This window comes from Pseudopodoces humilis, chromosome 16, assembly GCF_049639895.1.
Source record: "Pseudopodoces humilis isolate 2021_Gansu_Grassland_sample_001 chromosome 16, ASM4963989v1, whole genome shotgun sequence".
In the NCBI taxonomy this organism is placed as follows: Eukaryota; Metazoa; Chordata; class Aves; order Passeriformes; family Paridae; genus Pseudopodoces; species Pseudopodoces humilis.
The window spans coordinates 14,476,008-14,491,748 of record NC_142215.1 but is presented as its reverse complement, the minus strand read 5'-3'; the positions used below and the strand labels follow the sequence as shown (position 1 = coordinate 14,491,748).

At 39.1% G+C, this 15,741-nt stretch overlaps 1 protein-coding gene across 2 annotated transcripts in view; it reads left to right on the top strand.

Annotated features, from left to right (window-relative positions):
* Nucleotides 1-15,741, top strand: part of THSD4 (thrombospondin type 1 domain containing 4) — a 234,349-nt gene that overhangs the window by 44,810 nt on the left and 173,798 nt on the right. For both annotated transcript variants that reach the window (XM_005521456.3, XM_088063116.1), the window contains exon 5: nucleotides 1,903-2,314. In XM_005521456.3, coding sequence (XP_005521513.2) covers nucleotides 1,903-2,314 — 412 coding nt within the window. The remainder of the gene's footprint in view (nucleotides 1-1,902; nucleotides 2,315-15,741) is intronic.

Here is a 15,741-nt window from a genome sequence, read left to right as displayed (position 1 = left end):
TACTAGGAGATAAGATAAATGAAATGCTGAAAAGCTCATGGAAATACATTCTTTATTCTGCCTGACATCAGAAGAGAGAGAAAACAAGTTATGCTTCAGCTGGAAGTGAGCCAGGGAACCTCCATTTAGAGGCAGTGGGAGAAATGTAAGAGGAAGTGATGGAAAAAAGGAAAAAATGAATAAAGTATGTTGGAGAGAGGATGTGTAAAGAGCACTTTAGAGAAAAGGTGGAGGCCCAGGAAATTTGTAATCTTACCTGTGTATTTTAAAGACACTGTATATCCTTAGTTCAAAGAGGGTTTATATTCAATATAAATAATCAGCCCACCAGCTCTGAAAGTGCTTCAGTCTTGAAGACCACTTGAAGTTCAAAGCTTTGTTCTTAGCATAAAGTCTGTGAGGCAGCGATAATGCATTGATTTGCCAAGGCACACGTTTGCTTATGGCTAAAATTAGAAAAAGCTACAACAACCAGATTCCTTTTTGACACTGCAAATATGCTAAGGGGGACCAGTTCCTACTGTTCACAGCTGACATATTCTCAGCCTGAGAGAAATTGTTAAAAGTTACAACAGTAAGAATGCTACATCATCATCATCATCATGATGTTTGCTACAACCCTTACCTTAATAGCATAAATACCTCAATACCTTTATAGCATAAAATGTGATTTTCTTACTTGTCTGGGCAAATATATTTTTTTGACATTAAGAATATATTTAGGTTGGCCTAAGTTTAAAGGGGCCCATGATTTTTGTTATCAGAGTGCTAAGGAGATTTGTCTGAGCAATCAGAGAGGTGTATGTGTTTAGAAGAATTATGCCCGAAGAAAGGAGATTGTCAGATCTGCACTGTACAGTTGTTATGCCTCTGCTTAAGATGATCACAAGAGATCAGAGATGTCTGCTGGCTGTGGTCTGACATGAATTATGTAATACTTTTCTACATATATTTATCTGTTAGCAGTAATTTACCTTTAGATGGTAACTCCATCTAATTCTTGGTGGAATTTTTCCTCTGTTTTTGTCCCAGCTGACTGCAAATATTGTTGAATTCTTGCTTTCCTCTTATTCTCTCTTGCTCTTCAGCCTAGGGAGCAACAGAAAAGCTAATGCTGTGTACTCTCACTCTCATTTAGGTCTGACTAAGTAGGCACAAGGCTTAGGGGTTCTCTTTTTTCCCCTCTCTTGTATAGTTATGGGAAGCTTTTCTTTCCCTCCCTTAATACCAAAACCCATAATACTACTCTCTGCTGTAACTACCAAAAGCTTCCCTCAGTAATGACTGTCATGGTCACAGAGCAGATTAACAGGGATAAACAGTTCAAGAGTGCTGGTTGCTTATCTGCCAGGGCAAATCAGCACTCTTGTTCACACATCTTGAGCCAGGAAGATTGATTAAAGCCCCACTTGGCCATCAGGCTGGAATAGGAGGTAAATGACTTCCAGGGTTCCCAGCTATCAAGAGTCCTGGGAGAATATAAGACTTGGGAAGAAAACAAACCCAAAGAAAGGTCCCTTTGATCTGGTGGCTGACATCTGTAACATTTCTGTTTCTAGAAAAGAAGTCTGTCAATTTATAATCTCTGATTTTCACTGTTGTTCAAGTCTGTTTTGCATCTATATTAAAAACATAAATGTATTTTATGTACAGAAAGAAAATTATTTTTGTTTAATGGTGTCACCCAAAAGAGCTGTATTCACTCATTGCTCTGAACTGGAAGAAATGTTTTTTGCCAACTGACTCGTCAGACTGCAGTGTTAGGATCAAGGCCCTCTGAGATTCCTAATTCATTAAGCTAGACTACATCTTGTTCATATTTATTGCAAGTCATGTAAATACTTAACTGCTCCTTTGCTTATGGATTCAGTAGTTCTTTTCTCTCTTTTTCTTTGTTTTTAGAAGCAGAAACAGAAATCCTATTGGTCCAGGAAAGTATGGGTATGGAAAGGTGCCATACATTTTACCTTTACAAACTGATACCGGTCAGCAGCCTCAGAAGCTGCGGAGGCAGCGACAGTCGTCGAGGAGCCACCTATTCCACCAGAGTCCAAATCTCATGAGCTCCTACAGCCAGGCAGCTGCTCCTTCACTGCAGCACGGCAATCTTTACCAAGAACCCAGTGGGCCTCAGGCAGGACACCAAGTCCTGGGGCCCTCAGTGTATCAGTCGCCTTCGTTCCCCGTGGCTCAGAGTCTGTTCCACGGCAGTGACTCCAGCCCTCAGGCCCTGCAGGGACAGCCCCAGCCCCAGAGGGCTGCAGCCATAGTGTGCATCGGTGCCTACAAGCAGTATAAACTCTGCAACACAAATGTAAGTCTGCTTTTCCTGTGTTTCATGTCTTGGACAGCTATTGGTTTTCCCTAGTATGCAAAATGTTCACCTAATCATGAAGTTGAGTTGAATTTTTTTTAATAAATTTAATGATTATTTTTGTGAACTTATTTTAGAGTGTCTTGGGAAATACTAAAAATAGATCCATAGTATTACAGTTACCTAATACTGTACCTTCAAGGGCTTTAAGCAGTCACTTCATTTACCAATATGTGCAGTTCGAATTTGATGAAACCTCAGAACATGAAGGAATTTGAGATAAGGATAGTAATTGAGAGAGGCAGTGGGACAAACATGGGCTGAACAATGTCAGAGAATGCAATAATGGTGGAAAATTTTAGTTGTAATTGTGGTGAAGGGGCAAGGGAATGAATTTAGCATGTTTTCCACTTTCATTTGGTGGTGTGATGTTATTTTGATTTTTGTGTGATAAATGTGGATTTTAATGATAATTCTTAAGTATGTGATTCACAGTAGTGAGGAGTGGAGTGTATTGGGTTTTGGTAGGGAGGAGGGGTGGGGGGACTGCAGGTGTGGTTTCCGTGAGAAGCTGCCAGAAGCTTTCCCCATGTCCAGCAGTGAAGCGGACACAGCCGGCTCCAGGATGGACCTGCTGCTGGCTGAGGCCGTGTTTTCTATTCCCTGTTCAGCTGTGGGAGGGAGCGATAGTGTGCCTTTAGTGGCTACCTGGCACCCAGTCAGGGTGAAACCACCACACTCACTCATAAGCTTAATGTTTTTCCATGAAATAAATTGAAAAATGGAGTTTGGATAGGCCATGTTATGAAGGTTGCCTACTTCTAAGTCTCATAAGATGAGGTTATCCTTTTGTAAGTGCTGGTCATGTTCTGAACAGCATTTAGAGACAGCCCCCAGTAGCCTGGATCACTCCAGTATTTTTCAGTGGTGCTCTGTGCATTTTGTGACAGATGCTACTTTTATCAGCACTCAGTTCTATGTGATTTGATTTTAGCTTCCTAATTTATTGGAGTGAAAATCTGTTCTGTGTTAATTTTTAAATACAACTTAATCTGTTATTATTTGGTTCAAAAATGTTTGGCTGGGTGTACCATGCTCCGGGCAGCCTCCCATTGTGTGTGGGAGGCAAATGAGGTTTTGTTCTTTGTCCCCATTAGTGGTTTTCCATCTTGCTAAGATTTCCAGTTTCTGCCTGTGCCCTTTTAGTATTTCCCAAAGTATGTCTTCCTAATATGTTTTCCTTATTTGTCCTGCTAATCTAACTTGATGTTGCAAACATTTAGAAGCCTGTATTTGGATACTAGAAGCAGAATATTCAGGAGAACACTGGATAAGTTGACATTTTTTAGGCCATATTTTTTTGGATGGGTGAACATCTGATACATCTGCCTCTTGGAAATCCCATTTTGTGTAGTGGAACCTGCATAGTGGAAATGTGACAAGGGAACACAGGATAACAAAAACCCGACGTAAACAAATCAGATTAGTTCCTTTTTGCTTCTTAGTTATTACTCTCACTTTATTTATGAATAAAATCCATTGATTGAGACTAGAGCAGTTGATTGAAAAGACTTAATGTCAAGAAACCTTTAGTGTATTTGTCTGGAATGGAAAACATGAAGGGCTAATTTAAGCTTCTGAGAATAGTCTCTGGGACAAATTGCTCTTTCAAAAAATACTTTCTGTTTTTTGAAGGAAATGGGAAATGACCTTAGTGCACGGGCATTAATTTGGAAAGTTTTCTGAGCTAAATTTGCTCACTGTGTCCAAGCAATACATAAATGTCCCAGTCTTTATTTCATCCCTCACACATCAGGGCACGAAGTTGGACAGTATTCTGCCTGACTTAATGTGACAAAATTGTTTCCAGGAAAAGAGTTCTTTTCAGAGGGCAAGGGGTAAGAGATGAGGAAGTCAGAAATGAGGTGGAAGAAAGAAGCGATCCGAGATTGCCAGTGTATGGAGAAGGAAGCTTTGTGGAGGACATTTGTTGAGAATGATAAGTGGGCTGGAGAGTAGAGGGTAGTGAGGCTTGTGAACTGCACATGCAGGTCAGCTTGGTGAGTGCTTTGGCCATTGGCAGGTTTCTTTTGATGGATAGGAACAGGAGTGAAAATATTTTCATCTTAGTTTTAGAATCTGTTGTTTAAACACAAGAATTCAACAGATTAAGAGAAAACACAGATGAGCACGCTAGTGCTGCCTCTTTGCCATTGTTGCTTGTATAAATACAGTTGTAAAGAAATCTGTAGTACAGGAGACTTAATAGCAAAGAGAAATTGTAGCTGAAGTAGCTTCTCCTAGGCATAGTACTCTACATAGTTATATTCTTTATTTAGTAATGTTTCTGTTACCCTTGGAGAGGCTGTAATTGCTGTTCAGGGTTATTCTTCTTCCTAAAATGTGGTAATTAATGTAATTATTTAAAAGAAGTTGCTAAGAACAGTTTTAGTATAAGGCCAGGATGAGAGCAAAACAAGGCTGATAGTGTTTCACTTTGTTTGCTTGTTCTTCCTGATTAAATGCTTCTGCACGCAGGCTTTAATTTAATTTATCAGCAGCGACATGTACCAATGGTCTTGCCAGCAAGCAGAGAACAGTATCTTTTTATTTCTTTTTTTTTCTTCAATTCTTCCTGGAGCATACCAAAACTGAAAATCTCATTTAATGGAAGTATTCTGTTAACCCTTATCCTGGTGTTTGACCACTCCCTCTACAGTTTCTCCTAACGGCAATTAATTAATAACAAATTAAGTTAATCTACCTTAGTCCATTAGGTCATTTCCTCATTATTGTACATTTATTGTTTTTTCATTGATAGCTGAACTCATTTCACATGACTGATGGATTCATGAAAGGTTAGCTCTTGAGGTTTGCTTAGGGAGAACCTTGGAAGTGCCTGTATTTGTTCAAGTGTTCCTGCAGGTCGTTAAACCTATTTTCTTATTATATAAGTGGCTTCCCCTGTTCAGCACCTTGCATACAAGCTCACCTCAGAGCACACAGCTGCCTGTCACCCTCTTTGGGGAGGAAACAGGCAGTAAACATCTCTCCTTCCTGCACACACAGCTCTGGCTGTTCTGAAACCATTAGCTACCTGCAATACAATAGGATTCTGCCAATGGAGTCTGTATTCCTTCAGAAATAGGGAAGTGGTGAATAAATCTGCCTTATTTCCCCCTGCATTAAAGGAATGATATGCATGTGTGGTTGGAGTAGAATTCAACCTTCTTTGCGTGGTTTGTCACCAGAACAAAGGAAGTAACTCAAATGGAACATTTGTTTACTGAGCACTTTCTGTAATTAATTGTCTCGAGCATTGCCAAGTCAGTGGCTCTTCATGAGTGCCTGAATGTGTGAGAATATATTTGTAAACCAACTCCAGGCTGCAGGTCACTTGGGCAGTGTAGACAAGGAACCTTTCAGGCTTCTGGATATTCCAGACTACTTAAGGTAGTTTCTTAAGTTTCAGCATGAAGAATGATGTTAAATGGATGTAAAATCTGAATTTTCATTAGATGTTGCTGGAGATGTGAATTTTTGACCAAATTCGTATAGGACTTTGGAAAAGTCAAGGTAAAATGTATGAAAGAGTAGCTCCTGAGGGCTCAGTGAAATATTCATAGGTAACATTTTGCTGAACTTATCCAGTTCCATTCCCAGTTGCTGGTTTGCCCACTGGTTCATGTGGATTACTGTCATGTCTCCGGTTATACTGTGTTGATATTCTCAGTATTTTATGTGACTGGTGTTTAGCAAGAAGTCAGCTGTGTTGTGGAGAAGTATCTAGATAGGATCATAGGACAATGACTACTTTTACTTTCTTGGCGTGCCTCTTCAGCTATGGCTGCTATCAATGTGGCAGCACAGCTATGGAAAATCCAGCTGGTGGTTCTGAGTCAGAGCACTCTGTTTGGATCTGTGCTCTTGTGTGCAGAGCTTTTGAGAACAGCACCTGAGCAGGGAATGGGAAATGTCTGAGAAGACAATTTTGGAAATGGAAAGAGGTTTTATAGTTGAAGAGATGAGGTGAGGTAAAAGACTCAGGATCAATCCTTATCTCTATTGTGATGGGACAAATTAAAATATTTGATTTTCAAGACAGTCTTATTGATGATACTGATGCTGAGTTACAACTGTGTCATTGAAAGGCTTTTTTTGGACGCAGTACCCTAATTAAATAGAGTTACAATGTTCTGCAGGAATGTGTTGAGTCCATTAAACAGTGATGTGCTTTTCTGTCACCTAAGCATATAGGTAGGCATTGGCAGGGTCCCATGGCACCTGGGGTCTTGGGCCATCCACCAGCTCACTGGTGTTCTGCCCAAGCAGTTTTGAAAATTTTCCACTCTGTAGAAATGGAAACATTTCCAGCATTTCAAATTTTAGCTAAGGTAGAAATGGAAATGTTCAATTTTGGATGGAACAGCAAATATAATTCCCAGACAAATCTTTTCAGAACTGATATGGGGTGCTGGCAAGTGCTTTGCACTCTTTAATGTAGTTGGGATGCTCACACTTTGACGTGAAGACTAACAAAAGCCTATGTAGTTTTTAGGTAAATATTTTATTTTTTTTTTTAATGAAAAGCCCCTTCTTATTCCCAAGGAGTTACTGTAGGGTTTATTTATTCTCATTTTGAGATTTGTGTAGAGTAGGTGTTTGACATAAGTGGCAAAGTGGGGTTAAGATGACATATTTTTTCCTGAGGAAATTTAAACTTTACGTGAGGAATTTTCCATGCAAACACTGTGGGATTGTGTGTAGGTTTGGTAGTCTGACATTCTGTGGGTATATAGGAAGCTTATTGAAAGCTTGCATTACTTTGGGCTTTCTTTTTGAATGTTTTGCTATTTGCAGCAGGGGTGTGTAAATATTAATTCAGAATGATTTGTCACCAGTACAGGCTGAACTTACCAGAGGCTGACACAGAGATATTGCTCTTACAGGGTCTTATGTAGTTTGGTCAGTTGTCATTTGTGTGCAGAAGAGTCACAGAGAGACATCTTTGATGAAACTCTAGGACCACAATTGTTTCCTCTGTATCTCTGCACTGTGGTTATATGACATCCCCTTCAACATCTGAGATCCCTGGATTAGAAAGTATTTTGCATTATGACATTCTTATTAGAATTTAAATAATTATGGGAAATTATTTGCTGTAAATCATAACGAAAAGTATGCTGGGGTAACTTTAAAAGCTCTCTCCAAGAGTGCTATTATGCAAATGTGCTCTGTACTTGTGGCAGTAACACAGAGTTAGCTGTTTTACACAAATTCATTATTATTAGGTTAATTACTTACTAATGTAGTAAAATGTTGATAATAAGTCCAAAATCACACAATTTAGAAAACCTTGATGTTTGTTGGTTTTAATTGAAAAAGTTTAGTTTGATCAATAAATCTAAGCCACTTTAAACTCATTAAACCTCTAGGAGTCCAGGAGTCATGCCCTGCTGTGAGAAGAGCTATAAAAGCATGGACCAAAAGGAAAGGTTCTGTGAGGTTTATTTTGAAGTTCTGAGCCTGTTGCATGGGTTACATGATGTAGCTGGAGAAGTCTGCCTCAAGTGGAGTGAAGATTCAGACCCTCATTTTTGTGTGACAAAAATATTAATAATTAATCTAAGTAAATTATATTATTATATTGATAATTAATATAAGTGTCTCACAATCAAAATACAAATCAGTTGCCTAAAGCTTTTCTTTCCTTACTAAGAACCAAAGTTCTTTGTGAACTTTGAATGGAAGATTTCATGTAGCAGTTGGAATTGTCTGAGAAGTTACCTTGCTAATTCTTGGAGTAAATGGAATACATGTGTCTTGGAGAAGAGGAAAGAGGAAAAAGATCCACAGTTACTCTATCACTTCATCAGTTATGAATGGCAGCATTAGCACTTAAAATCCTGTGGAGTGATTTGGAAACTTCATTGGGATGCTTGTTGAAATGGAGCAGGGCTTTTTGTTCTGCTGTAGAACAGGACTCAGGGGGATTTAGGTTGCCTGGTTATCATTCAGATGTAACTTCTGTGCCAGGTTTTAAAGAGGAAGCTCATCAATGAAAATTGGGACTTCAGAGTTGCGACCAGATGGTTGCATTTCTGATACATTTGCAGTTTTGTTTAATAGTGTATTGTAAATTTGAGTAGTGTCATTTATCAATATAGGCAAGTGTTGTGAGAGAAACTTGAAGTTATTCCAGCTTGTCTTTGTTTCTTCTTGTCTATTCAAATTGACAAAAGTGTTTGTCTGAAATTCCGGTGTGGAATTTTTCAATGCTCACATAATTTGAACAAGAAATGTGCTTTTTATTCATATGTTAGTCTAATTGTATTCAGATTTTCAAAGCAGAGGAGGCTGCAGATATCATTGCTAATTTACAAATAACTTTTTAATGCTGTTTTTATAAATATTTGTTAAATATTCCCATTAATTACAGGTATAAAAAAAACCATCTGTCAGATGTCAGTGTCTGCTTTGGCACATGAAAAGAGTAGCTTTTTCCTGGTATTTTTAAGAGATTAGCTCAGTTATTGCTGATATCAGTGCAAAAGTTTAAGGCATTTTCAAGACAGATAGCAGGAAAAGAACATACATTACATGAATACAGGAACTTGCAGTGAAACTACCATGAGTACAGTCCCAGTCGTCTCTTGTACTGACCAAGCTGAGTAGAGGAAGAAGGAGGTGCAGGAAAAGCTGCCAGAGTTAAGCTATGGATACTGAAAAAGTTGTCTGTTAGTGGTGCTGTTGAGTTTTTAGTTTTGAGGGTTTGGGGGAAAGGGGGGTGTGTGTGCTGGTTTTATTGTGGGTTTTTTGTTTTAAATTTTAGAACTTTTAAGCAGAGCTTGGAAACAGAAAATTGCCAAAACTTGTGTAGAAAGTTAGGAAACATTAATGTCAAATTATGTCTAACAAGCATGTGTTCCTTTGCCTAAGCAAAGACTAGGGATAGAAGTGCAAACTCTCTCCCCCAGAAGTGGTCTAAGAGAAACTTGGCACTGCAAGCCCTGCAGTGCCCAGAGCAGGTAAACAAACCTTTTACATAAATCCATTAAGAGCTAATTGCCAACAGAACAATGCAATCCCCCGAAGTAATTGAAATTGTGGTGAGATTAAAAAATAACAAAACCCAAACCAGTCTGGTGTGCTCTGTCTCATCTTGCACTTCGTCTGCCTCATCAGTTGTGCTGTCTGTCCAGAAGTAACACCTCTGTGGGCAGCATATTGCACATGTAGAGACATACTGGTGTAATTAGTGAAACAGAGCTTCCTTCTAGTGATAAGTTGGTAAGGCTGTTTAACTGTGTTGTTTATATGTGTCAAGCAGTGTTAGGGAGGCACTGGGTGATCTGGAGTGGGGGAGGCCAGGGAAACATCCCCTGCCTCATTCTGCAAACCAGCTTTGGCTTTTGGCTGCGGCATTCAGCAAGTTGCCAGCCAACCCACATACTGCTGCTCCTGAATTTCTGTTTGCATCTTCTTTTGTTAAAGACAGCAAGGAAGACTGATGGTCTTGGTGGCTTTTTTGAGACCTCAGTTTGGGTCACTTTCTGAGGACAGTTTTTTTGGGATGATGTGAGGTTTTAGTTTGCCATCAGAAGGAGAAAATCAAACCTGCAGACATTTACAGCTTTCAAAAATGGAATTTTGTGAGCAATCCTCTCATAACTCTTGTGTTAAGAAAACTATTTAATTATCTGATAGTAAATTATTTTACCCCAGGGTCTCTGCATAGATCAAGTGCTTAGTTATGAGTGATACACTACTCAATGTTATTCTCCTTTTATTCAGCCTTTGGCTCCCTGCCTTAAAAATGTTCCTTGTAGAAGGTGAGAAAAAAAGGCTTCTCTGAGGACTAGCTGTTGATGCTATTACTGCAGTGTTTGCTTTAAAATTCACAAAGCTGCTGTGTTATAGCAAAACCTAATCTGTTGTAGGAAATGGAGCTGGCATATGGAAGAATGAGGTTTAAGAGAAGTGTTGCATAATTAGTGCTGCTTGTCAAGTACTTTGAATTGAATTTTTTCCCCATAAATTTCAGTATCATATTTATCACTTGACAGTAGTCAAAGCAAAATGTGCATTGCCAAAACTGTAATTACAATTTGGCAGCTCATCTGAAAATCAGATCCAGAGGTTTTCAGTCAGACCCCTAAAACAGAAAGTATGTCGTTCACAAATTGAGAAAGGATTGGGTTAAGTGATTGCACCATAGGTGACATATTCTCCCTCAAAACTGGTAGAGTAGCTATTCTAGAAACTGCAGACTTACGTTCCTTATTCTGTATGTCCATTTATACATACCAGGTTTTACAATGAATGAGACAGAGATTGTGTAAATAACCCTTTGAGCTGAACAGTCCCCATAGAGTCTGTTCTGCATGCTGAACAATTCAGAGGTCCCATGGGGTAAATGGTATGTGATCATGGAATTGAGAGTGGACCTCACAGGCAGAAAGAGCCAAGTGATAACAGTAGTTGCAGGGACAGTCGCCTCTGACTTGAGATTAAACATTCTTGAAAGGCCCAGCACCCTGTGACTTACTTTATAGCGTTTAAACAAACCAAAAAAGCCTTCAAAAGCAGAATGCCACCATGTGATCCATCAGAACTCGTCAGATCATTGCTGCTGAGCCACTGGCAGAGGGTTTTGCCCTCTGTGAGTACCACAGGGCAGTGAAAATACTTTGCTGTGGTGTGCTTAGGTCTTTCTCATCGCAGGTGTTTGTGCCCTTTCTCCACGGGCAGCCTATCTCTGCTCCTTCCCTCTGCCTGGAGCTGGCCCACTGTTTTTTCTCCTCAGTCACACTTCTCACTTTTGTAGTACCTTCTCTCATGTTTTCAATCTTTTCTCCCCATCTCTTCTGCCTCCTTTTCTCCTTTTTCTGCTTAGTTCCCTGCTTCTTTCCAGTTTCATCCAGCTTCACTTTCTTCTTCTCAGTACCTTCCTTCAGCTGGCTTGCTTATCCAGCCTCATCTGTTGAATGCCAGTCCCAAGATTCATCTGTTTTTCTGAAGTATTCCATGCATTTTAGGTACAGGTTCAAGTGCTCATTAAAAGCAGAAGAGAGATGTCTTAATTTTCAGTCCTTGCCCTATTACAGACCTCAAGAGCACTTTCCAATAACTGCTGGAAAGCTTCTCAGCCTCTTTGAGCCTCAGGTATGGAACTTGTAAACAAATTGCTCCTCTAGGTTAGATGCAGAACTTTAACAAGTTTCCATTGAAGGTGTACAAAGTATATTATTAGCATTATTTTCAGAATTCTTGTGGCCTGACTATACTTGAGTGCATTTCCATAGTAAAAGCAGAGGGTGCATTCTTGACAAAAAACTCACTTTCCTGGCTGACATAATTTCACTCATTAAAATAGAATAGGCAATTACATTTGGAAAAAAAAAATCAGAATATTGGCAGCATGGGAAAAAAATAAAACACTTTTCCCTTTTGTTTTTCTTTGGGCTCATTCTGGGATGCATTGCCTCAGTCAAAAAAAAGAAAGAGACTAAAACAGATAACAGGAGTGGAAAGTTTTAGTCTGAGAGGTTAAAGTTGGACAAACTCGTCAGTAAATGGACAGTGCTACCAGCTGCAGCTATATTAAACCATTCTAAAATAAGACACATGTATCTGCCAGTTAGTTTGAGGTGCCTTTTTTCTTTTTTCTTTGAAGTATATGACCTAGGAGGAAAGAATATACCACAGGAACAGTTTAAGTGTGTGTTGTATCAGAAACTCATTTTTGATTCGAACAAGATCTCTAAAATCTGAATAATGCTGCAATTTCTGTTACACTGGGTTCCTGCAAGCTCAAAGTTGTTTTAAGTTGCATTTACATTGCTCTAAAGATGTTGTCTCTCTGTGGAAAACGAATTGTTCCACATTGTAGATTTTTTTTTAAACAAAAACCAACAAAATAAATTGTCCCAACAGACTTACTTCAAATTCCCCCTGGTAGTAACAGCTGTACATTTGCCTGTGTGTTTCTCTCATGTAACACCACATTGACATTTCTGTTGTCTGCTTGTTACTTAGACTAGAGCTTGTTCTTTAAAAATATTGTGATTACTGCTGCAACATGAATGTTTAATTAAAAAGTAGATTATCCTGGTATCAGAAACTTCCTTAAACTTTTAGTCCTCCTGCCAGGACCATTCAGGTGGTGCCTCCTCCCACACAAGGACCATTCATTTCAATGGAATGTGTGCCATTGAGTTCCCATTGAGCTTGATTGGGTTTTCATAGAGAAAACTGCTGGAGGATTACTCCTGTCCACTAGTGGAATGAGAGTCACCAAAAAAGTGCTCCCCAGAAAGAACAGGCAGCTCCAAGAAGAACAATACTTTTAAAAAATGTAATGAAATACCGCTGGAAGCCCTAGAGTAGATGTTTAATCACAGTTGCATAATTTTCTGTAAACTATGAGGACTAGATACATGAACATTGCTTTAAGTCTGTAGACTTTACTAAAGATGGATCAAGCATGAGTTTGTCTCAGAGTCTTTCATAGCTGATCCTGGTGGTGCCTTTCAGAGAGGGTTTTGGAGTGGCTGATATTTCTAGTGTAAAAAAGGCTACTGCTGGTATATTAAAGCAGCTATTCTTAGTACATGAACCTCCCATTTTCTGAGAAGGACTAATAAAACATGTTCCATTTTTGCAGGTGTATTTGAATAATGTAGACAGATGAGACAGTGCAAGATGATGAAGCTGAAAGCTTCCATATGAAGGCATTCTTTATTCTTTGAACCAGATTGTGTGAAATGGAAATAGCTTTAAATGAGGCAATAGCAGGCAGTTTAGGCAGCTTGAGCACTATGTAGTGTTTCTATAAACAGGTGTTTGATTGGAGGGATTCTTGTATCTGCAGGACTTTTTTATTCAGCACATTTATGTAGAAAAGTGATAGCACTGCTGGGACTGGGAACAGCAGCTGTAGAAAGCAGTTATGATTTCTGCTGCAAATGGCAAGCTTTTGATGCTTGCTCTGGAGCATGGAAAGAATACTCTGTGTGAACTGCAATCTCAATACTGAAATAGCTGTTTGCTCAGGGGCCTGGGTACTAAAAGAAAATTGGGGTGGTAAAATAGTAACTACATTTAAAAATGTAAAAATAATGTAAAAAAAATGTTAAAATGTTAAAAAGAAATCAACCATTTTTAAAAAACCAGTCATATGGTCTTTTGCTGGATCAAAAAAGACTAGCAACAGTCTTCAGTTCACAGGTGTGAACTGACATAGGCCTGACTTTCAGGACATACTTGAGTATCACTTTACACCAGATAGTACCCTGTTCCAGCATGGTCTGTTTTCAGTATTTGCCTTCCATTTTCTAATTACTCAACTTCCATCCTATAGAAACCAATTATTGTTTCTCAGATTTTTTTGGTTGGTTGGTTGGTTGCTTGGTTTCTTTTTTGGAATAGTATTTGTAAAATTTTAGCATTAAACAGAACTAGAGTATTTTCTTGACACATTTTTGGTACTGCTGATGAACTGTACTGTTAATTTTCCTGTTATAGCTGCTTGATTAGCCCCTCCTAAGGTAGTGGTTCCAAACATTTCCAGTCATGCACATTAGATCATTGGAGATGCTTTGTGTGGGATGGATGAGTGACTAACATTTTATTTAAAACCAAAGCTGGACTTGAATCTTTTACAAGTTGCTGTAAATCTGAAATAAAATAAGTTATTTCACTTCAATCAGATGGATCTGTCAGTGAGAATTTAAAAAGAAAAAAGCCACAAACCTGTGAAGTTAAGCAGAAATACTTCTTTTTCCATCTGTTTGGTTGAGCTTTCTTCCCCATTATTAGACAGACTGCATTCTCAGATGTAAAGTGCTACAGAATGGAAAAAACGTGAAGCAGTAATAGACGCACTTGCCACGTTATGCATTAATGTCTTATGTGTCTGATGGATTGCAGTTAATAAGGATCAGGCTTGGGTAACACTTCAAAGTCTTTTCTAGTTAAGTTCAGAGGACCTTCTTGTTGCAAATCTGAAATGGTTACTGGAAGGAAGGGTTCTCAAGCTGCAGGCTGAGAGGGCAGCAGGTAGCTCGGGAAGGCAGGCACCCTGCAGCTCTGCCAGGGCCCATCTTCCTTGGTCCAAATACAAACTCACTGCTGCCTGCATGGGATTGGGGTAAGAATAGAATGAATTTGTATTGTGCACACATCTTAAGGTCTTTGCCATCTGTGACAGGCAGCCCTTCAAAGGAGTGAGGAGGAAGAGAAAGGCTGCAACCCCCTATTGCTGCCACAGACTCTGCATGGCCTGGAACCTGTGGTTAGGAGAGCACATTAGAATTTACAATGACTGTCATTACTCCGCTTGTCTCCACTGCAGCAGACACAGAGGTGTAAATTCATGGCTTGAGGCAGTACAGAGTCTGCCAGTACAGGTGCTCCATCCTCATAAACTTGTGCAGATACCACTGCATTCCCAGATGGAAATTCTCATTGCATGTCAGGCCAGACATTTACAGTGCACTGTCTGTGGCTGTGCACTGTAACCAGAGCTGGCTAGCACTGTTTTTACTGCAGAGCTGTTCTTCACATGCATTTTAAAGTTTCTTGCACATTTTGGTTTTTCAGGAGCATCAGTTCTATTTGAATTGTGTCTGGTATTTTGTGCCACAGATATCTAGACATATTTAATATGCCATATACGTGTGTATATTTATTTATTTATTTATTTATAGTTGGCAGACACTCTTTCAGTGTGTGTTCAGCTGGACAAAACTGGGTTGCCTTGATCTGAGGTAGTACCTATGGGGCAAGCAGGGTCCTTGCCTATGCTAAAACAAACACCTTAGCTGGAAATTTAACATTTGAAGGACCCTGTATTCCACTTTCTTACTTGGACTTGGAACTTCTGTAGGTTTCAGGAGAAACAAGACAAGCTCAGAGCAGAAGTTCAGAGTTCACTACAGATGTGGTGGCATGTTGTGTAAAGAACTGGAATTTATAGATTATGCATATTGAAGGACACAATACATTTAGGAGTAAGCTCTGTGAAGGAAAGAACAATTTTCAGATTAATGTTTCAGAAACAAGTTATTTTTCTTTGGAGATGTGTTTATCCTTTGGGATGTCAAAGGATTAATATGATTATATAGAACCACTTACCAGTGGTAAATTGGTAAATTCCATTTACCAAAAATGAAAACAAGAATACAGCTACATTATTTGAACTTAATTGAACATGTAGTATTGCACACAGAGAAAATACTAATTATGAATTATGTCTGAGTATAGAGAATCAAGAAGGGATATGGGGCCTTGGAAAAAGCATTTGCCAGTTACTGTAGGTCATAAGAATTAAACATTGCCAAAAATCTTAGTCAGTGTTTTAATTGCCTGTAGAGGTGGTTTCAGGACCAAATCGGCCCCTTTACACATTTCCAGAAGTGTGTTAT